This window comes from Podarcis filfolensis (genome assembly GCF_964270895.1).
Source record: "Podarcis filfolensis genome assembly, chromosome: 6".
Lineage (NCBI taxonomy): Eukaryota > Metazoa > Chordata > Lepidosauria > Squamata > Lacertidae > Podarcis > Podarcis filfolensis.
The window spans coordinates 37,800,668-37,824,726 of record NC_139609.1 but is presented as its reverse complement, the minus strand read 5'-3'; the positions used below and the strand labels follow the sequence as shown (position 1 = coordinate 37,824,726).

The 24,059-nt window shown below is 41.5% G+C and overlaps 1 protein-coding gene across 2 annotated transcripts; it reads right to left on the bottom strand.

The window, feature by feature from the left end:
• Positions 1-223: 223 nt before the first annotated feature.
• SLC35D1 (solute carrier family 35 member D1) lies at positions 224-23,626 on the bottom strand. 2 transcript variants are annotated; one of them, XM_083621178.1, is made up of 13 exons: positions 22,526-23,626; positions 22,027-22,450; positions 21,032-21,065; positions 20,858-20,944; positions 19,422-19,489; positions 16,266-16,337; positions 14,552-14,620; positions 13,647-13,749; positions 12,122-12,214; positions 7,410-7,477; positions 6,965-7,043; positions 6,453-6,535; positions 224-4,610 (listed from the first exon to the last, which is right to left on the bottom strand). In XM_083621178.1, exons 2-13 carry the CDS (start codon positions 22,287-22,289, stop codon positions 4,502-4,504), a joined length of 1,128 nt encoding a protein of 375 aa, XP_083477304.1. In that variant the 5' UTR covers positions 22,290-22,450; positions 22,526-23,626; the 3' UTR covers positions 224-4,501. The 2 variants fall into 2 exon arrangements, with proteins under 2 accessions (XP_083477304.1, XP_083477303.1); XM_083621177.1 differs by having other exon boundaries at positions 22,027-23,626.
• Between the last annotated feature and the right edge of the window lie 433 nt (positions 23,627-24,059).

Below are 24,059 nucleotides of genomic sequence, written 5' to 3'. Positions count from 1 at the left end.
TCCATCACTTACTGACATGCTGCTGGGGTCCTGAGTGACATAATTCAAGTCAAATGCTATTCAAACAAAATTCACTATTGAAGTGGTGAGTAGAATAGTACACCTGTATTGTGATACACCATCCAGATATACTTATTTGCAAGCATTACCAGTAACACATTTACCTGTTACTGAAAAAGAAACTGGTTTTGATTCTGATAAACCCAGTAATAAAACCAACAAATTTTAAAACTGAGACATGGAAAAATTGTCTCAAAATTTATTTCTAAGCCAGTACAAAAATACATATGGACATAAAATTCCTTCTGGTTTCCTCTTACTTACAGTATATAAAGCCTACAGAATATACATTTTTAAAAAAAGTTGACCCTTAATGCTAGAATTCTCAATCTTGTACATAAATTCTATATAGGAAAATAGTTAAGAGGAAAATTAACAGCATACAAAATAAACTAGTAACAATTTTGTTTTATCTTCCCTGTGTATGTAGTATCTTATAGAACTTGGCACTGCAAAGTTTTTACAAAATGCAAATGCATTCAGAACAATTTTACATGATTTAAAAAAAAATCTCTGTAACAAATACCCTGAGAGCAACTGCCTCAGTATAGCAGATTAGAGAGAGAGAAAAAATACAAGAATTTGATTGTATCAGGAATTCATTATACATAGATGACATTTTCTGTAGTCAGGCCATGCAAATACTCTTATTTGCACAAATATTTACATATATTATTCTCTATGAACTTGTGTTTTGCAGCGTTTGGTACTTTTAGGCAGGACTCTTGTGCAAGGGAAGAAAGTAAGACAGGCAATGATGTGGTGAGTAATACCATACATAATTGCTAGAGTTGTAAAATTTATGTGGTGTTTGTTTGAAGTGAATGGAATGTCTTGTATTCTGCATAAGAAGCCAGTATAGTCTTTCCTAAAAAATGAATACTTAGGCCAAATTCTCAGTTGTTTAGATTTGAAGTTGGTATGGGAACTGAAGTATTATAAAGTGGCTATAGGTAACTGCGACCATGATAAAGTACAAATCCAACAAAAAAGACGATACACACCATTCATTTCAATGAGGCCCAAAAAGAAGCTACAGGACTCTACTGAAATGAATGACATTAGTGCAACATGACTATCTGGTGTGTTCTTTCCATTGGTTTGCGACCAATGATTGCATCTGTAGAAGCCCAACTCTCTAAAAAGCAAGTATGTATGAAGTGTGCAACTGGGGCTTATACTGTGTCCAATATATGCATGCACACACAATATGTTGAGGTTAATGAATGGGAACAGGGTAACAAACTGTAACATGCAACTTCAGATCAAGGTGGCTCTTTAGTATTTATGTATCTAGTCTCCTGTTTTCAGCCCATAATATATAACTGATCGAGAAACCTCAAACTTTAGGGATTTGAGGGGAAAGATGTGCCACAAGAAAGGGGAAGATGCTGGATTTATGGATTACATTTTTTATACTGCTGCTTCACCTTCTTTAAGATTGGAATAATACAAGAAGATAGACTTTATGGAGTAACAATCCCCCTCCTTACAGTGGCTTTCATAACACAATCTTCTGAAACAAAAACAGACCAAATGCTATTGGGCTGTTGGTGTGCAACTGCCTTGCTGTTAAAATTTACCTCCTTTTTAAGTCTCTTCTCAGTAGCCAGCAGCATGTGCATTTTTCCTTTTGGATAAGGCGTGTTCACAGCATTGAAAGGTGGGTTTTTTTAAATGGGTGGGAAAGGGCATCACACACCGAGAAACTTACTAAGGTTTATAAAGGTTTTTTCCTCAATGTTCTGCAACATGCAAGGTTCTAAACAGGGCAGAATGCATACCAATGCCATAGAAGCAGAGAAAAGGGTAACAGATGCAGATTCCAGAGACAATATATAACTTTGCAACAGTAATTTGACTGAGGGTCATGGCTTCAAGCCCCATGTTGGACAAAAAGATTCCTGCATTGCAGGGGGACTGGACTAGATGATCCTTGTGGTCCCTTCCAACTCTACAATTCTATGTGTGTGCATATATGTAGGTTGTGTTTACACATCAGTATGTTTTAGTCTGAATGGTTAATGCTCTTCCCCTAACATTGGAAGGAGTAGCAAATCATGAACCCTGGCTTTGCATTACATCCAAGCAGAGCATTGAGTGTTGGACTTGGCTTACCAGGATTGCTGGTATGAGCTTAACACTAACCAGGGATCACTGATAATTGTGCTATAGGATGAGCAATCTGTGTAATCACAGTACATAATTAACTATGATTTATTATGTGCAAGCCTGGGCCATTTTTATGTTGCATTAGATAATACACACCCTTGTTTCAAATCATGCTTGAAAGTGCACCAGGCCTTGTCCTCTACAATCTCAAAAATCTGTTTACTGGCTGAACATTTCCAGTTGTTGGGAGTTTGGTTTAGCTCGTTGCTTCTTCAACAAATGAAACCTCCCTAAACTTTGCAAAATAGTAATTGTATAATTTATGTCACATTATTCAGCTTTTTTAAAGTGCAGAATCTGGATTGAATAGAGACTTTTACTCTGAAAATAAACATGTACTGAAGTTTAAACACTGTAAAAATCATTGGTAAATGTCATCAACTAGGTGATGACCTACACCCAAAGAAACCAATCTGATAAATTGCTTCTTTTGGTATTGCAAAGGTAAATCCTAGTATTAGTCTTAGTTGCATCACCAACCTCCATTTGATAAAAGGTACATAGGACGTGGGGGTTAAGCACTGTAGCCAAGGTTCCTTAAATACTGTGCTTTACTAAATGACACTTGAAGGAACGTGATACACCAAGTCCTGAATGTATGAAGTGGTATGTAAAGTTAAGTATATGGAATGTGTTAGGTTTTGCTGGTCCAAAGTCGGGTCCAGATTTCTAGGTTCCAAGCTAGGTTTGCAGCTTGGATGCAAAAGTTTTTGGTGGTTTAGGGTGATTTTTCTATTAAGACACTTTTCCTTGATTCAGAGAGAGAAACTATAGTGGAATTTTCTGTATCTTCTCCCCAGAACACATTTTATGCAAGTTGTCTTGTTAGCCTGCCCTTTAACCAAAGTTAAGGAAAACAGCCTCTGAATGAGCTACCATCTTGAAAATTGTCACCATGGAGTCTAGATTAGAACCCATTCATCTGGCTCATGAGCAGAGGCTGGCTGTTGCCTCATCTGGCTTTAGTGTCATTAGCATGGGTGGGCAGGCAGCAAAGTTCCTATTTATGTTGAAGTGCTTCTGTTGGCTGCAGATCTTGAAATTTTTCTTCCATACTTGATGAAAATTGTTGATGATCTCTCTACCAATATAATCTGATGCTTCCCTAATTAGCCTATTTTGCATTTTAGTTAAAGGCATTTAAAATCTCTGGCACTGAGAGATTAGCTGTAGTTCTCCTGTTTTTAACTGACAGAATATATTGAATATATTTGTAGGCCTTGTGTTCCTCAATTTCTCCATCTAAATTTCTAAAAAATTGTATTTTCAAATTATTTTTGGAACTTAACTCTTTTTCTTAAGAAAAATGCTGTTAAATACTGTTTCTAATAGAACTTGGGAGTTTCGGCCTCTCCAACCTGCATCAGTACTATTATACTTTTTATTGTCAGTTGGTTAGTCTTGGATACACAGGGTGGAAGTACCCAGGTGGGCAAAAAAGCAAATATTACAAATAACTTTATTAAATATAGTTATTACAAATAAATGAATTTGTATGGCACTGGTTCAATATTGTTTTACATCTGAATTGTCTTTAGCTACTTAGTCCCAACAGTTTTGGCTACCTTGTTACAATGTTTTAAGTTATAACTTGCTTAGAGTTAGATTCATTTTTGCAGATGAGTCTGAGCTTAAAGGGGGATTCATACTGGGGGCATTACAATGTTATGAAAATAATTCCTTGCAAAATAATCCATTTGTTCTTGCCGTTTCTTGAATAAGAAAATCCCACCTAACTACTGTGCTTTACCAGCCTCTTACGTATAAATACTGCTGAAGTTAATAATACTTTACTGTGGGCCGAAAAGTTGTTTCCATTGGGATTTCAGTGATCTGAATTGCATCCTTAGTTACTACAGTCTATGCTTCATTTCTATGAGAAACTGATTGCTGTCTTATGCTGAGTGAATTGACTGGGCCTTTTAGCACATTAGCCTCAGTTCATTTTGAAATATTTAGGACACGTTTTCTTGCTCCACTCAAGATTATAAAAGCTATAGACTAGAGCATTAGAAGTATTTGTCTTCACAGATGGTGCAAGATAGGCTGTGACTGTTTAAGCCTTATTCCTTTCAGCCTAGTGTTAATAACCAGCTGTACATTTTGTGCTATCAATTAAATATCTCATTCTAAAAGGCAGCGAGCAATCTTCATATTGGGTACTCTCCATTTGCACATACAATTCTATTCAGAGATACTGCACATTCTAGCGATTTGTCAGCAATCACGGCTGAAAATCAAGAGTTACTGATGGTATGTGACCCTTTTGTCATACAGAGCTTTTCCCTTTAATGTCCATCTTGATGCTAACTTCAGACTGCTTGTTCAGTTGCTCTTCTGTAAAGGTGATGTAAGAATACACCAGGCTTCCAGCAATACTGCAAGACACAGATTTTTCAGGTGAAAAATACAGCTTAAACTCAGTTCTCTTGAGTCATACTAAGTAAACTCAATTCGTATTTTATATTCTACTAAACACTACAGGCAAGTGGAAAATGTTAGCAGCCCAGTTAATAATTAGTAGTCTGCTTCTAATGTAAGGACAGCAGGTAGCTGAATTAGGTGGCAAGAACATGTTATCAGGTTTGTGGTGGTAAAATGTAATGTAATGAATTGCTGCCTCTGCCTGGCTTCAGTTGTGTGATTCTTCACAACAGCTGTGGTTTTCTAACCTCTTGCAACTCCGATACCACCAGAAAAAAGTTAGGAGGCTTTCATTCCATATGCATTTATGGCACACAAAGCCTGCTTTTTAAATAGGTATATTCACAGTGGTCCATCATACCACTTGAAGCACACCACATATTCAGTGTAACTCTTGTAGTGGGTGCTATTATACTGTAAACTCTGTGTTTGAGTAAAAAAAGCAGCACAGTCATACCTTGGTTTTAGAAAAGATTAGTTCTCGAATGTTTTGACTCCCAAATGCTGCAAACCTGGAAGTGACTGTTGTGGTTTGTGAACTATTTTTGGAAGCCAAACATCTGATGGGGCTTTGTTTTCTGGATGTTTTGGAGGTCGAACGGATTCTGTTCTGTTCTGTTTCCAAGGTACAACTCTATAAGTAAAATGCTTCTGCAGTAGGGCTGGGTGATGTCAGGTTTTCAACATTGCGATGTACCAGCAATGTTGAGGACTCTCACCCCCCCCCCCCAGCTGAGCAAGCCCTGATACTTCTCTGGATTGCATGCAAGGCATCAGGGCTTGCTCAAGCTGAGGGGCAGTCATGTGAACCAGAGGCAGGGGCTCCACTGAGAAGCATGCCCCGCCGATGTAGTTTGTTTCACCCTCGGTGGTATGAGAGGCAGAGTGTGATGGCTTCACCCAGCAGTATCACAGGTGAGGCCACCGCCAAGTCCCTCTGCTGCCAATGGCCCGATATTGAAAGCAGCAGGGACTCAGGAGCGGCATCTGTTTCACCCATAATACTGAATTCTGCCCCTCATACCAGTCCTGGACAATATATTGATACATCCCCCTGGCCTATTCTATAGCAATGACTCTCAATGAAAGATGATACTCTAAATACTATACTGCATTGCTTTTCCAGCTCCGCTCCTCGCCATGAGTACTTTAATCATCACACACATAAATATACCTACACAACTGTTGCAGTGACTGTAGGCTTAAGCTTTGATTGGTTGACACACACACCACATCACTAATGTTCCTAAAGGCATCTATAGCTGTCAAGTATTACTCTTCTTTTTTCCCCCGAAAAGAAGGCAACTGTTTAACTATGGTCAAAGACTAGGTAATCTCTGCGAAGGCAAAATGTACTGCGAAACATATACTCGGGAAGGAGTAAATTTAGAATTAGTACAGAAGTCAAGTAACCAGTGAAACAGTTGTCAGTGGAGCAGTCAAATGCTCCAGGCAGCCAAAACTTTTCCTGTGGGAAGTGACAGCTTCCTTTATCATTTGTTAGTGAATTAACCCGGAAGGAGCCAAAGGTAGGGGAATGAACATACAGACACACTCGTTATGAATCAAGGTGTGCTTATCCTACCCTAATGTGTGTATTAAGAAATGTCCTCTAATTGTATGAGATTCGGTTTCATTTTTTCCTCTAAACTGCAGTTCCAGAAATCCTTATTTTAATTTCAAGACACTTTCAGTACAAAACTATATGCTTTTCTATACAGAAGTCATATTGATTTCAATTACAACATCTGTTGTGTAACTGCCACATATGAGCTCCCCAACAGTCTTGCACTTACCTGATATTTAGCCCTACAAAGTTTGTCCATGTGAAAATATAATCCCCTCCGAAGAACATTCCTATGTAGGTTATTAAAATATTCTGGGAAGGAAGCAAAGAGGTTCAGACAGGTTTCTGTTGCTTTTTCAACATTTGTGAGATGCTAACATGGGGAAAATGTTACAGACAGGTCTTAAGCCTTACACTTGAAAGAGCTAGCAGAATATTCTACCAAAAGTAAATAGGGGCTCTACAAAAGGTGACACAAACTGCAGATAACACTGTATTCACACTTCATCTTTTCGTCATCTTCCCATAAACACCATTCTCTTTGGGCTATGGCCCAAACCTTCAAGTCAGAGCACAGGCTCTTCTACATATCAGATCTGAGGCAACAAAACATTTTCAAAGCTATCATTTACCCTTCCTTCCCTATGATGCTCCAAGACCAGCATGGCACAACAGATCCCAAACAACTAACATGGCGTATTAGAAATTATTTGTGTAGATGTGTAAGTCTGAAGAGCTTACCTTAATACAACCAACTATTGTAGTTGTAAGGGCAGAATTATACTGAGTACAAAGTACTGTGGAATACATCAAAATAAACCTACGGAGAAGAAAAATTAAAAAAACCATGTAAAATAGTACCAAGCTGGGCAGAAAGTAGTATACTGAACAATTCTGGTGCCTGCTGGTTTCTGAGATTCTGGCAAAGAATGTTCAACTACAAATACCTAGATTGGCGAATGAGTTAAGTGCAACATACCCTCAAGCCCTCATATGCCTGGAGTCCACATGTACAGCATAGTAGCAGCATTCAGACTCTCAGCCCAGAGGGATATGCATAGTCTGAATATTTCTTTTCAACTGGTGTGGCTAGCCTGCTGTTACTGACCGAAAGCAGCTATGCTCACTAATGCATAGTTGTAAGAATACAGTGTCCCTTAGGAGAAAAAAAAGTCAAGTATCTTACCCCATTACACATGACAGTGTAAACTGTATAAGGAAAAGTTTGTCTGACCAGCCTTTATATTCCATTGCCTAGAAGCAAAACAAATACAGTATCTTAGCAGAAAAGCTAAAATTGCAAAAGTGCTGAACCAACACTGGCTTCCGGTTTGCCGCAGGACGGAACATGGCATGAGCTCAGAAGGACTCTATCGCTAACGGGCTGAGGCGGCAGACGCGAAGGCTACATGTCCCCCCAACCCACAAGAGGGAGACTTAGGGTCAGCATAGAAGCAGCGGCGTCAAAGAGGAGTTTCCTGGTCTCTTTTGTAAGGGGGGGGGGCCAGTCCCGACGCAAGAGAATAGCAGCCTGTGACGAGCAGCCTCATGCAGGTTCCGGGAAGCAGTAAATCTCCGTATCCCCATAATTTAATAGAGCGGAAAAGGGAACCTTACAAAAGAAACTTACAATTGAACAAATAAATCTGGCATAAAGAAAGGAGGTAAAAAGGGATATTGGAGCAATAGAAAATGGGGCAGTACAATATTTTCACATACACTTTGCTAACACACATCCATTTTTGTATATGTGCCCAATCCCATATGCGTATGCCAAAGACCTCATCAGGCAGCATTCACAAATCGTATCCTCAATTATGTAATGTCTTTAAAATTACACAGGAAATTACTCAAATGAGCCAATCTGTAAGTATTCCAAATGACTGTCATATTAAATGGGGAACCTATACCAACACACTCATCTTTGGCCTAGCTTTTTAAAGCACTCTACGTCTGTCCTTAGCATCTCCACTGAAGAAATGTAATGTGTATCAAAGGGATCATGAGCTAGGCAGCAGGGTGTGGGGCTCTTGTGTACCTGGGGTTAGGGATTGGGGGTTTTCTGAGTGTGTTTGTGGTAGTGCTCAAGTATGCCCTGTGTATGTGGAGGAAGAAGTATACAGTGATACCTCTGGTTACGAACCTTATTCGTTCCAGAAGTCCGTTCTTAACCTGAGGTACCACTTTAGCTAATGGGGCCTCCCACTGCCGCCTGAGGTACTACTTCTGGGTTAGCAGAGTCTATAACCCGAAGTGTTTGTAACCCGAGGTACCACTGTATGTGGCTGCAGTTTGGGGGGTGGGGTGGGCACATTGTATATTCTACTAATACTAGGATACACTCCCTGTAAGCAGAAGCAAATGATGTCAAAATACAGTGTTGAAACCTGAACACTGCAAAACGGTTATCATTTCTGCAGCATACACCTTATGCCTCCCACTTATTAGAAGATTATATTAAAGAAATAACACAATGAGCATTTCAGGAGAAAAATGTTTAAAGAAATTAAATACTAGTTTTGACACTAATCAGCTGCTTTAAAAATGAGGAAAAATTACTGTTGAATCTAGACTAGAAACATTTGACACACAGACATATAAGCCTACCAGTTTATCAGTTGGCTACAAAGAGGAAGTTGCAAAATGCACCAGCTCAAACCTAGCACTACCTTCAGATTTCCAAAGACAACCTGCAACGTACTGCACGAACTGTACGCATGCTTAAACTAAATGCAGCAACACTCAACTGCTGGAATTTAGAAATCTACAGCAAAGCGTAGTGCTAGAAGCAGGTCAGATCACTCCATTAATTTCCCATCTCAAAACTGACCTATTCCTTTTGGCCTTTTTGGCATCAAAACACATTTGTAAGTATACAATTATCTATAATAATGTATATGAAAGCTTACAAAGACAGTGATCGTTACAAATAATATTACTGGCAGGATCACAAGTGCACAGCCAAATGACTGCCAGTAGCATCTGAACAATCCAGCAATAGCTAAAATACTGGGTAAGTTCTACATCACTTTGTGGTCTATGTACACACAAATATTTGGCACCCACAGAGGTCCCCTGTCAATAAAGGCTTGGCTGTGTCCCCAAGGTCAGACCTTTTTTTAATGCAAAACTGTTTTCAGTCATTAGCTATTTGATATACCTGAGAGAAGTAGCATCAAGAACAGCAAAAAGTATTAACAGCAAGAGACAACAACCCTAAAGTATATCTCAAAAGGTCCAACTAAAATGTGTAGTAAAATCAATTAAAGGGTATCCTTGTGGCACCCTTTCCCAACAAATCAGAGGAGAAAAGCAACAGCAGGAATGAGAGACAACCTTGCTTGACCCATAACCACTTATGAGATAAGCAATTCTTTGTAGGAAAACAGTCGGTAATAATTCTGTAGAACCTCTCCCTTTTGACATCATGGCTTGCTTGCTTTCTTATATGCACAGTCTTTGGCTGTAGCATCCAAACCAAGGCATAGGGTCTTTATATGAAATAGCTATGTGTTATGATCAAGCAACAGAACTTATTGCTGGGTTCTGCTGCTGTAAATAATAAGTGTCATAGATGCACTTTTCCAGTGCTTTAATAGCTGGATGATAAATTTACTCACAAGTGCTCTATGGTTGGAACTAGACAGATTTTAAAGGAACTAAACTGCCAAGTGTTGGCGCAAATTCTCTCTAATTCTTTTGGCTCGTATTTAACTTTATCAAGTTTATCAACTTGGATTAAGAGGGGATGGTGCCGTGTGTAAAAAGCAGAGCCACGGCCTTAGAAATATGTATCTACGACAAAGCTAATGATTTCCCAGCTCTGTGAATGTTGAGCTTCCTGGATGTTTAACAGAGCAGACTTTGTTCACCTTAACTGCCAAGAGCTTGCCAGGGGAGAAGAAAGTTTATCCAAAAATTAGTAGCTTAAGATATTTACACATACTGTGAATGCAAACTGCAGAGTCTAGAACAGTGCTGGTATTCTCCTCCTCACTTAATTGGTGCACATATTTCTAAATGAATACTTTTTCCCCCTCCCACAAATACATAAACACTGAGATGCTATTTTCTATCTCAAGAGGAGGTTCTTAAAATGCAATGTGAGAAGGATTCCAGGAGAGAGGGAGGCAGGCAAAGACCACATTGGAGCCTGCTCCAGCTGCACTCTCCCCTGCCCACTGTCACAGGGGATCTATCATCAACCGTCCAGGGGAAACAATTCCAGGTGAGAGGGATGCAGGTAAACAGGGCATCAGGGCACGCTCCAGCTGGACTGTTTCCTTCCCATCAACTCTCCAGTGGGAAGGATCCTGATGGCAGGATGTGTCTTTTGATATTGTTGTGCTTTCCTCCCCCCCCCCCAATATAGCAACTTAGTGGGCCATTTTTTTTGTAAGCCACCCTGGAAGGATTTGAAATATAATTGTAATTATTCAGTCCACTCTTTAGCTGTGACCAATGCAAGTGTTTAGTATCAAATACTGTATCCATGGTTGTTTATAGCAGGGTATGGGGAAACTGTGGCCTACTGGATATTGGTGAACTAATGGTTCCTATCAGAAACGTTATGGATATCAGTTAATCAAGCATACATCTTGTCAAGCTAAGTCAAGAAGTCTCTCCAAAAAGGCACCTGTGGATCTGGAAGTTCAGCACCTTCCTGTTAACACATAGAAGAAATATGGGAAGCAGTTCTCTACAAATTACCTTCTTTCATAAAACCCTGTGGTTCTCTTGATGATAGACTTGTTCATATTTCAGCTACATATATCCTGATATATGACACAACATAGGTGTTCTGGGTTTACTCCAATTTTTCCCTCACAGTGATGTGAAGAATTCCTTAGAGGCATGCTGTGACATATTTGCTACAAATTTAAAGAAGTAAATAGGTCATAGTAACACAGTATTGTGCCCAAAGCACTGTTTAGTCATCGTTTTGTTGATGGAGTTTCAGCTCTGGCAACCTGAGGATGTGGGCAGAGCATCTCACGTGTCTGCTTATCACTTGGGTTGGCTGCCTGGGTCCCAAGGCAATAAATGCCTTCTTGGGAGAGGAAATGGCCCTGTCTGTCCTGAAAATGGCAATTAAAAGGCCACTCCTAAAGAAGGCCTCTCTAGACAACAAGGATTGTAGTAATTATTGGCCAAGAATGAACATTCACTTCTCAAGCAAGTTGCTCTGGAGGGGATGACTCCTGGTAGCTGCAGGCATTTTTGGATGAAACTCTTTAGATCCATTCCATGCTGGCTTCAGGCACAGAAACTGCCTTGGTGGAGTAACCTGTGCCAGAGGACAAGGAAGAGCTCCACAGATGCTGCAACCGACTGCAGCATGGACCTTGCAGAGCACTGGCTGCGCAGCCACAGTATCTGCAAATATTGTTGCCCCAACTGCTCACACACATTACAGAAGTTGTGTAAATGCTAGGCACTGCCCCTGCAATTCCTGCATCGACTCTTAACATTGCTATGGACTATTTAGTGGTCGCTGCTAAGGAAAATGGCAATGGCAGATAACTTAGGACCATAGTATTGGCTTCCCAGGGACAATTCACATACTAGTATCATCCCACTGAAACCAATGTCTATATAAGTGGGCCTTTCTCAATTGCTTCCTCAGTCTCAGAGTTTTATAGGTAAGTTTCCCTTCCACATATACCTTTGAAATTGTGCACTTTTTTACTTGCAGTCATGACAAATGCCAAGATTTTTAAAATTGTTCTGAATTAAAACTAAACAGTAACGTATTTAGACATCCTAATACACAACACCATAAACGGCATTTTTTTTAAAAAGCCCTCAAAACTGTATTTCACAATTACTGACATATGGACACAAGCAATATAGTTTTCAATTAGAGCTGCCATTCTGGAATAAAAACCGAAGGCTTACCTTTTGCGCATCTCCTGTAAAATAGGCAATGGCCAAGGTAGGGAGAATCATAAAGAGTGCATTGTAATATAGAAGGCCGTATTTTCCCAGCTCCTGGAAATGTAAAAAAAAAGTTATGTACTTATGTTGGCTGAATGATAAATCCGTACACAGAGAAGTTCACAAAACGAGACCTCATCCATCATCTCCTACAAGCATTATAAATGTAGCATCCTGTCTGAGTCCTTGAGACACAAAGCAGCTTCATGTTTCCCCATGGTGCAAATCAGCAATGATATAAATAATATAGCTGGCAAAACTTGTTTTCTATTTCTTAAAGATAACATCTACTTTAAATCAAAAGTATATGAAATGATTTTTTAAAAACCTCAAATAGCTATTAAAGCATATATACTTTACTGTTTACCCTACCTATCAATGGATATAAAAGAGAGACCATAAGCACAAATACGATTTTTATACAAACCCTCCGTCCCCAAAAAATCATTGGCCTGGTACAGCTGCAATACTTAAACTCTGCGAAACATAGTAAGTTGGAAGCCTGCCTTGGGAATATATATTGTTCTTCACCACGTGCCTCCTCTCGAGAGCAAGTTGCCACCCACCCTTTAAAAACAGAGCTTGAAACTATTGGGGTTATTAAGGTCTTAACCACAGATATGACTGATGCAAACACTCTGCTTCACTGTGATTTAGGGTGAAGGAAGAAACATTCCCAAGTCTGGCTCTTGATTTACTAACTGTAGATAAAAGGGAGCCAAGGCTGGCTTCTTGGTCAACTAGCCAAAGTTAAAAGGAAGGCAGTATTATATCTGTACTGATCCACAGACTTTTCCTTTTAACTAGTACATAATGTAGCTAACCTAATAACTTTATCCTAAACATATGTGTTACTGGCAGGCTGTCATAACATTAATAAACAATTGCATTTTTCATTACTGTACTGGTCTAACTGTTTCTATTTTCCATTCTTGCTCTTATCTATTGGCACAGTAAGTTTCATGACATAATCATAAAATAAATACTTTTATCTCAGTACAAGTGAACCAGATTACATGCATTAACTTCAAGCCCCTTTGGCAGTCTGATCATTTAATATTGGTGTGAAATAGTTTCATGCTCCAAGTGGTCATGGTGTCATACAACACAATGTTAGAACGATTCTAGTTTTATGAATATGCTACTTAACTCAGAAACAAATAAAACAAACCCCGACCACCAGCAGAAATTAAATGCCCTATTTGAATGGGCTTTGGTCCAATACAGTATGTTTCTTATGGGGTTAATTCTGGCCTATGTTTACTTGTGCGTGCTATCCTAAACACTTGCAAATTGTTAGAATAATATGTACATGGTGTTACAGATGTTTGTGCAGCAGCAGAGCAAAATGAAAAATGATAATATATAGGACAGGACAGCCACATTGTTGAAATGAGTATTTCCCCCCAGAAAGCAGTAACTCATTCATCCTTTACTGATCAATAAAGTGGAAAGCTGTTTTAAAATGGTAGCAAGATGAACCTACCTTGGAATCTAGTTTCTGTTTTACATATGCACCGTTTGCAGCTGTCAAGACATCATTAATCAAGATAAACACATAGCCTTCCAGATCAAATGCCAGATCAGAACTAGGGGCAGAGAAGGTAATATTTAAAGTCAAAGAGAAAACATAATCATGATAATTACTGAACAACTGCAATCTGCAAACAGAGCAGGATTCTGTACAAGGATCACATTTGCAGATTAGATCCCACACGAGGATGCTACACAAGGGAAGACCCCACTGCATCCAGTATATGCATGATCAGTCCTGCCATTTATGGTGGCACTGATCACCCATCTACAGGTGTAGATGTCAGGGTCCCCAAGGATGTGCTCTATGGGGAGCTGGCTTCAGGCACCAGTCCTGTTGGCAGACCAACTCTGTGTTACAAAGATGTCTGCAACATGACTCCGCAGTGTAGGAATCCCTTGTAGATGCCTGCAGTGCCTGGAGACAGACAGGTTGTGACCAGGAGGAATGACTGCTGGGAGGAGTGCAGAGAGAAGAAAGACATGGTGCATCTGCAGCAACACAGCTGGACACCTTCATCTTCCCCAGCTGCAACAAAACAGGTCTCTCCCGTATTGGTCTCCTGAGTGCAAAACTTTAGGGGCCACTTTAGACACTTCCAGGCATTTCTAGCTCTGTTTCAGAACTACCTGCCAGGGAAGCCTTCATATTCGACAAAAACTTCAAATTATTCTAGTCCATTAATTTATACTTCAGACAATCATATATTGCCTTAGCTCTTTTCTTCCAGGGCTTCAACTGAATTTCTATTCACCTTTCCAACAGCTAACCAGAATATTTTAAGAATCTAGTTGAGGAACAAGCTCATAAAAAACCTGAACAATATTCAAGCTCCTTTTAATAATGGTATACCGTACCTTGCAGCTACAAATGCACCAATTATCATTGCAAATACTGTCATCTGAATTCTCCAAGAAAATTTCTTCCTAAGAAGATAAAAATGGAAGAGCTTTCTCATTACTGCAGCTGGCGTTCTTGCAGCGTTCTTAAAACTGTGGTCCACAATAACCTTTCAAGAGATCATGATGGAAACATTGATGGAAAATGCTAAAAAGCCAGGGTTTTCAAACCCAATCAACGTCTGTGTTTGTGTATGCAGCTGGGCGGAGGGAGGCCCAAACCCATGTACCTAACAGTTTCATTTATCTCTCCTCCTGCCACTCCAGTTTACAGCTGTCCTTAAGTATTCTCCTATGCAATTACTGTCACATAAGAAATTAGTGACCTGCAAACAACAATAAAAAACAGTGGTCTACGATACAACGAAATTTAAGAATTCCTAGGGTTTCAAAGCATGAAAGAAAAAACTAACCCAACAGCAAAAATCATGGTTGGCTGTCAGAGGTTGTAGAACTAAAGCAAGAACTTGCTTTAGTAGCTAATGGAGTGCCGAGGAAAGAACAGGCTCCATTGGGCTCAGCCCCATGTGGCTCCCGAGTGAAACTGCTGCTGCTGCTGAAGCGGTTTCACCCTGGCGCCTTGTGAGGCCGGGCCAATAGAATTTGTTCCTCCCTCCACTTTTCAACATTGTGATGTATCACTAAACCACAATGTTTGGCTGGCGACACACTGCGATGTTGGAAAGCTGATTACTACCCAGCCCTATCCTGCACCCATCCTCCCATTTTCCAAAGGAGAAGAGGGTTTCTTGTAATGTTGAATTTTGGCACAAAGCTCAGCATGCTCTTAGAAATTTCCTTCTCCAAGCTCCCCTGTATGCAAAATGGACTTGAGAAAGGAGTCACTGGTACACATTAAGAAGTCTGGCCTAAGCTTGTAGACCCATGGCACTTGACAGTATTCTTTTAATTGATTTTTCATACGAAAATTTAGCAAAGAAAAGCAAGGAAGAAATATATGAATACCAAGAGTAATGAAACAAAAAACTCACTATCAGTTCATGTTACAGATACAGTAACTATCAGTAACTGTTTCTTAAGTTAAATAGATAAATTATTATAATTCGCCCCCACCCCCGATGACCAAATAGTCATCTAAACAATATTTATGTCTATATGAAATATATTCGAATGTAGCCAGGGCAGTGAGGTCTTCAAAACAATGGAAAACAAACATTGGTCCTTCAGGGCTCCAAGTATGTCTCTTAGCAACCATAAGGGCTCACAAAACACAAAATCCACTTTTGTTGTCCTGCTGTTAATCCTCATACTACAGGAGTATAATTGAAAAATACATAAGCATCTGGCAGTATGAAGGATTTCACCAACGCAAAACTGATGCAGGTAACAACTTCAGACCAAAAAGAAGACATCGCTGGACAAAGCCCACATCATACGTGGGATTCTCAGCACTGTATCTCCAGTACTGGAGATTGATCAATGCCTTCCTATACAAATGTGGAGTCCAATGTGCTTGAAATGTGGAGTCCAATATGCTTGAAATATTTCCTTTTCTCAACCCTAAGAACTACAAAGGGTGCTGACCTTGTGCAGGCTGCATGCCTGCATAACCAAAGGGAAATGTCACTGCCATTGGCTGTATCCACCCATATCCACCCATATGACACAAAACACATGAAGCAACACAGTACTGTACCATCTCACAACTCACTTGAGTAGAATTCCTTCTGCAAACATTGTAAACAGAATGGAAAACCGTCTCAGGACTGTAAACATTGGCAGGCTGTAAGAGAAATAATGTTTATGGACAGAGCTAGCCATATAGATACTCCTTATGTTTATGCAGAGACATTTTAAATTTACTCCGGATAAATTTCAACATCAAAGCTCATGGTGTGGTGAATGAGAACAGATGTCCCTGGGGGAAAGTCACAGGTGATTTTTAATTTTTTTTAAAAAAAAGACTGTCTCCAACGTTTGTCAGAAGTGGGGGAAACAGGCTAGAAAATGCAATTCTTCAAAATTTAACAGTTTTGTTTTACACACAAGTGCAGCCCAACTGTATTAGCTATTTTGAAGCTTGGAAACTGTGCGCAGAAAAGCTATTTATAAGTACACACTCTCTCTTCCAGTTCATGCCCTTGAAATGAGTTGGGATCTCAAGTTACAAGACCCTACATTTAAGGTTATATTTAACCACCAGTCCAGGCTGGTTACCAAAGCAAGTACCTGCCCACATCTGCACTAGGATGCAGAGAGAAATCATTTGTTGAAAGGCTATTATATATTAATGTCTTATTCTTAACTGTACATGTCTTGCCTAGCCAGGAAAACAGGTGGCACACAAGGGTGGAAAGCAGAAAGGAGATGCCTGATGTTGGCTCTAAAGTCTTATTTTTCAAACAATGGACTGACTGTGATTATCAGTTAAACATCTAGCTAGTTTAGATGACAACCTTGAGCTAGGTTAAGAACTTTTGAGAATTTAAGAAAAGTCACTTTTATCCAGTTGACTTGATAAAAGTCCACATATGAAAGTCTATGTATATATTAAAGGTAAAGGGACCCCTGACCATTAGGTCCAGTCGTCACAGACTCTGGGATTGCGACGCTCATCTCGCTTTATTGGCCGAGGGAGCCGGCGTACAGCTTCCAGGTCATGTGGCCAGCAGCGCACGGAAACGCCGCTTACCTTCCCGCCAGAGCGGTACCTATTTTATCTACTTGCACTTTGACGTGCTTTCAAACTGCTAGGTTGGCAGGAGCAGGGACCAAGCAACGAGAGCTCACCCCGTCGCAGGGATTCGAACTGCCGACCTTCTGATCGGCAAGTCCTAGGCTCTGTGGTTTAACCCACAGTGCCACCTGCGTCCTTCATGCCTGACGTTACGTGTGCTTAATTTGGAGACGGGTCCTGTGGTGCACCCTGTGGATCTACACTCAAATGCATAGACTTGTAACCTAAGAACATGCTGTGTTTAAAATCTGCATGGCAGCATCAGGAAAGGTCACCTGCAGCTTTCCAGTCTGTTGTGTGCAAATAACACAGCACACTCTCTCTCTCTCCATTCCAACTGAATCCAGGGAAGTTCATGGAGGTTCTGAACCATTGTCGGGAAGCTCAAGTAAGGGTGAGCAAATGGAAGCTCAATCCAGACACGACAAAAGCAGTCAGGGTTAGCAGAACCACTGATCTGGAAATGGGGATACAATCTATTCTGAATGGGACAACACTGCCCTTGAAGAAGGGTTCACAGACTTGGAAGTGCTCCTGGACAAAGCCTTGCTCCAGAATGTAGCTGTGGCCAGGAGTACCTTTGGTCCAGCTGGATCTAGCATGCACTAAAGTTTCTGTAGCACACTCTACTTGGATAGTGGCCTGGTTCACATGTCTTGCTCAGCCAAACTATGACTTAGTGAGACATGCAAACCAGGCCTTTGTCTGGAAGGTTCAGAGGGACTTAAAAGCAGCTGCAAGGCTTTGGGTTGAAGCCAATCACCAGAAGCATAAAACTCCTTTGTTATAGACTGCTAGTCTATTTCTGGACTAGTTTTCACTTTTAAATCCCTAAAGGGTTTGGAACCAAAGTATCTGAGGAATTGCTTCCTTTTTAATTTGATCAGTATTATCTGAGGTTTCACTGTATTTTACGTTTATTGGTCTGAAGTACTTCATTTTTTAAAATTATTTATAGAATATGAGCCAGCTTGAAGACAAGAGACAGGCTGAAAATATTTTAATAAACAAGAGTCCTAAATGGCTGCCAATAAGTTTCCAGGCCCAATTCAAAATGCTGGTTTTGACCAATAAAGCCCTAAATGACTCAGGACCGAAATACCTCATGAACTCCCTTTCTATATGAACCGACCCAGACCCTGCAATCATCATTTGAGGCCTTTCTTCATGTGCCTCCTCCATGGCAGGTTGTGGTTGGCAACGTGAGAACAGGCCTTTTCTGCGGTGGCTCCCCATCTGTGGGAGGTTCTCCCCAGGGAGGTTCATTATACACCTTTAGGCGCCACGCAAAAACATTCCTCTTCAACCAGGCTTTTGGCTGATTAACTTCCTATACACTTTTAAATATGTTTGTTGAGGGAGAGGGAGTTATTGGTGTGTTTTTAAAAAAATAATGTATTTTGGGTTTTAATCTTGTATTTTTATGTTGTAAATAGCCTTGAGATCTACGGATGAAGGGTGGTATTATTATTATCAGCATCATCATTATAGCTAGGGAGGGTAGTAGGCCTTGGCATTTGATATTCCACAGCTCTTGACAGATTTATGCAGTAACAAGAAACTTATCTCAATGTTTTCAATGTTGCTTTTTAAAATACTGAATCAACAGGGCTCTATTGAAAAGCATCTTAAGGCTATAATTCTATACCCACTCACCTGGGAATTAGCCTCATTAAACTCAACAGAACTCACCTGAGTAACTAAGGATGTGCTTGAAGAGAGCAGAAAACCAGCTGAAGCCCCACCCCACCCCTTTTGGGTAATCTGTTGTTTTTTATGATTTACAGAGAATCTGAAAGAGCTGATTAAATGACTTGGTGATTACTTATTATGTCCTTGTAAATTATTTATTACCAAATATGCATAGCTGAATTATGTTATATATTAATGCCAATTGTTTTGTTATCTATAACTGCAACAAGACACCGGATATGAGAATTATGGTATACTGAAACATATAAATTATAAACAAATGTTCTACACAATTTTCATTCACTAAATTTGAAGTAATCAAAAAGCCCCTTCAAATTTAAGTACAGACCAACCAGAATTCAGACTACATTTTAAGAAAAGCTCAATATTTTTTTTAAAAAATAAAAGCTTAATAAAATCATATCTTATTATCCATACTTCAATTTCTTTGTGCTGAACAGTCCTGTGATTTGGTTCCCGAAATACAGGAGAGGTAGTGGAAAAGTCTAGAAAGTTGTAAGAGGGATAAAATAACATTCAATAAACAGGTCAAGTCAGTTGGCTGTGTAACCTTTCAAAACATTTGCACAGTTTTGTTGTTGTTGCTGTTTTTTGTTTTGTTTTTTTGCAACAGGAACAGTTTTCACCAGCAGGCACACAACATAGCAAGCCTTAGGAAATGCACAATCATGCTTCAACTGTAGCATAAAAGCTTTTGCATATTAGGGCAGTATGGTTTCACATTCTGACTTACAACACCAGCAACACACATCCTTCCTTTTTCTCAAGACTGTAGAATTCTGGAAACACAAATATAACATCTTCTGTCACATCAGACATTCAGTCTTCCAAGTTACACCAAGAGAGTGGACATGGGAAGAGGAACAACTTTATGCAGATGTATAAACACAGCTAATGCTATGTTAAATAGGTCATTGATTCGTACATGTACAGCAGCGGCACACCAGGAATTCATGATAAACTAGACTTGTATAAACTGATGTTCTTTTAAGCATGATGCTCCACATGGCGATCTTTCTTTTACACGCCTGATCATGCTTAAATCCAACCTCAGAAAGCGTAATTTGGGGGACCTTCAGAAATAATATAAACATGGACATATATTCCGCAGGTAATTACTCTAAGAGGCAAGTCCCTTTGATTTAAATGACTCCCTTCTAAATAAGCTGATACAGGTCTGGTGGGTGTAACTTTGGCCCTTGCTTGTCCAGTGTTAGTGGATATTTTTTTCAGCTTGTGCAGTTCAAGGACGTGGACAGGATCCTTGGAGTGTGTGTTTTTTGAGGACTGCAGCACTACTAGAAAAGGTTTAGCCCTCTCCCTGTACATGGCTGCACTGACTCAATTCTCATCAACAAATTTAGCCCTGTTACCTTAACATCACATGAATCAGAAACCATTTCAGCATTTGTGCCAAATCATTTTGTTTGCTTGTTTATCTGACCTCTACAGATTAGCATCTATAATTACATCTATCAGATTCTTTCACCCAAAATAAGATAGCAACTCTGGAAAGTCATACTACAACAAGACAGTTAGACACAGTGGAATCTGCCTTCTTTGCTGCAGATTCACAGCTGCCCATAAAAAATGAATCCTGTGCAAAAGGAAAATAAAAATGCATTGGAATGACCTAACAGCACTTTTAAAAGAGTTTTCTAATTTGTCATGAGCAGCAAGCAGTACTTGTATTGATGCATTTTGATGCCTTCCTTGAAAGTTGTTCTATCTTGCATTCTTTCTACAGAATATACATACACCAGAACAATTTAGACCACTCTTCCCCATTATGGGCATGTACGGCAAGAACTACGCTTCTGCCAGTGGCTTTGTAAATGAGAGAAATATCATACCTTTCGAGGTATATTTCTGTCGAAGTCTGGAAACTTCACCACCCTGAGTGCCTTTCCCACCCAGAGGACAACCACCGTAGCCAACATCTGTGAAAGGAACAAGACAGATCACTATTTTGCCTCTCCCTCTCCCGGCCCAATTAGAAATTTCCTTATTCAAAATTTCCAACTAACCTGGCCTAGTCCCACACACAGCGAGGAAGGAAATCTGTAACAAACAGCAGACAAATTAAACTAAACAGTGGCAACCTTCAGCGAATCATCCATAATGGAAAAAGGCTAGCCTTTGGCAGGAAAAGTTGTTTGTGGCTCACTCTCTGCCTCAGATATAACGAATATATGGAACGGTAATAACCAAGAACTCAATGTATTTAAAAAATCATTTGCCTCCAGCAGCCAACACTCTTGCATGCATAGTCCTAACAAGCTGAACTGTATTTGCAAAGCAGTTAGATGGCAGCATCAGTCGCTTCTTTTAACGTGTCTGTTCTGGAAGTAAACACACGTATACACAAAGTGTACACAGTAGGGGGGGGGCATTTTAAAAAAAAATGCAGAAGGGAATGTTTAACGGCTCCAATGAACCCTTTAAAACTGGGTGCCACGAAGAAGCAAAGCTGAACCCCAACATTCGCGTTATTGAAAATTATGGGGCTACACAATGCAAAGCTCGCTGAGTTCAATGGAGCCAACAGGCTGAACAGGTACAGAATCGCAGCCCTGTGCTCTCTAAGCCAAATACCCCTTCCGTTTTGGCGGTGGAGGTTTGAGGGCGCCTGGCAACTTCTGACCAAGCCATCGTTATCTACACGCGGCCTTCATAGCTGTATCTTCGGGGGGGGGGGGGAGGCGTGCGCTATGCCCACTGCAAATGCCCGTGCCTGGAAGTTGGGAAGAGCGAGAGGGAGGCACCACCACCACCCCGCGCTACTGAACATGGAGGCTTGTGGAGCGTTCCTCCTCCGAAAGCAACTTGGGAGCTGGCTCTGCAGAAGCAGCAGCAGCCACAAAGCCGAGTCCTCGCGGCCGCCTGCAGCTCAGCGCCCACGCCGGCCTGCTCCACCTCCTTTCTCCGCGCGAGTTAATCTGTAACCCGGCCGGCGCTGCCCCTCCACTTGGCGCCGGCGGCGGCGAACTTTGCCCGGAGCTCTCCCGCCCGCCTCCCTTACCCGTAGCTGGTGAGGACGCTCTTGTTGACCACGACGATGAGGAAGGAGCTGAAGCCGTAGAAGGCAGCCGCCAGCAGCTTGAGGCAGACGGTGAGGCTGGGCGCCGCCGCCATGCCCGGCTCCTCATCTCCGCGAGCTGCTGCTGCTTCTGCTTCTGCGGTGGGGGCTTCTCCCTTCACGCCAGAAGCCTGACGTCTGCGCGCGGCCGCCGACATGGTTGCAAGCTGAACGTCAGACGGGGCGGAGCGGGACGCGGGCGGCATCGAAGCCAGGAGAGGCTGGGCCCAAGGGGGGCTGCCCGACGGCGTGCAGGGAGGGCGCAGCAGCAGGAGGAGGAGCGCGCAAAGCCGTGACGCGCCAGGGGCGCAGCGGGGCTCTGTTCCTCACGCAGCAACATGCGAGCCCGGCGTGTTGTTCTTCTGAGCTGCAAGGGGGTCGTTCTCTCCCAGCCCCGAAAGAGTAGGCTGCGTCCTCCTGCGCGCCTAAGTCACTCCCCTGCCCGGGAAAGGGCGGCGTCGCTTCAGCCAAGCCACCGCGTCGGAACCTAAGACCGCGACAGAATTTCCCCCGAGCGCGCACAAGGCGCCCTTATTTTTTGCTACTAGTCACAGTGCGGGACTAACGCCACCACGAGAAGCCCAGGTGGGGGCGGCAGTGTAGCAAGGAAACTAAGAGTCTCTTGTCTCCCATCACGTGTTGAGAAGGGATCACGTGCAGCGCCGCCAACGCGCTTGCTGGCCACGTCCGTCGGGGGCGTGAGAAGAGGCCCTTTGCGCAGACTTACATAGGTTCATAGAGCTCCTTCCTGCGCTTTACCTACCTAGCCGCGCCGCGTGGGGGGGCAGCCCCCCCATCAAATGAATGAATAAATAAAAATACCAAACTAACTGACCAATTGTGGCGCAGATAACTCGGTCCTCGGAGCCCCCAAACATGAAGTTTGCGCCCCCAAATCCTGGCTATGCCCATACCGCCGCCCACCCCCACCCCAATATGATTGCGTTATAAAGGATGCAACTATAAGGTACATGGAAGAGTAGCTTAGCAGCAGTTAATATAAAAGTTCAAAAAGTTGTTTCATTTTACATATAAGGAGCCACAGGCATTTCCTTAAGCACATAGGTGGTTCATATTATGTGGTTAGCATTAAATGCCGGATTGAAGTATAGCTATTACTTTACCAATTTCCATGACTTCATAGTGGTAATTATTCCCATATGCACTCACTAGAATTACTTTATCTTTTTGGAGCTCAGGAACTGCTCCAGATTGGTGGGGGTTGCAACATGTCATTGATGCAATGATAATACATTAAAGTTGGATTTGTACTGAACCATTCACACGTTCCACTTTGCGAGTTCTGCTATACTTCCCCCAAAATAACATGTTAGTGCTATCTGGAAGGACACTCTCATGCTGAATAGTGCAACAAAAAGAACCTCAACAGTAGAACAGACTCCCTTGGGCCCAGCTCAGTTGCTTAGACTGTGGAGCTGATAAGGCCAAGGTTGTGGGTTCAATCCCCATACAGGCCACTTGCATATTCCAGCATTGCAGGGGGTTGGACTAGATGAACCCTTCATGGTCCTTTCCAACTCTACAACTCTGTGAAAAACAGGACAAACACACACACACACAAACCAGAACATTTGGGTTATAAAAAAATTATATTATTCCTTCAGGAAGCTACAGGACAGGCACTGATTTCTGCATTCCTCCCTGGGGCCAACTCATCCAACTGCGGGCCAGAGGCAAAAATGGGGCAGGTAGAGCAGTGGGTGCAACAATGCAGGCTTATTTAATCCACTTAGAAGTTTGCAGTCTTATGTACACATACAAACACACACCTCTATCCTGGCAAGTCCAGAACATCACAATTCCAAGGACACATTCCAGCCATGAAAAAGCATCAAGGGTGTGTCATTGGGAGGTGCATGACCTGGGCATAGTCCCAACAGTGAGATAATAGAGGGCTGGAGGGCTGCATTTGGCATTTGGGCTGAGGTTTCCCACCCCTCATTTAGAGCTTTAAA

What these genes read in the sequence shown, in the direction of transcription:
- SLC35D1 (XM_083621177.1), bottom strand. Translation starts at nt 22,289, where the DNA reads ATGCCGCCCGCGTCCCGCTCCGCCCCGTCTGACGTTCAGCTTGCAACC. An exon ending in AGCGTCCTCACCAGCTACGG is followed by an intron (nt 21,066 to 22,026) that starts GTAAGGGAGGCG and finishes TGTTTGTTACAG; the next exon opens with ATTTCCTTCCTCGCTGTGTG. An exon ending in AACAGAAACTAGATTCCAAG is followed by an intron (nt 12,215 to 13,646) that starts GTAGGTTCATCT and finishes TTACATTTCCAG; the next exon opens with GAGCTGGGAAAATACGGCCT.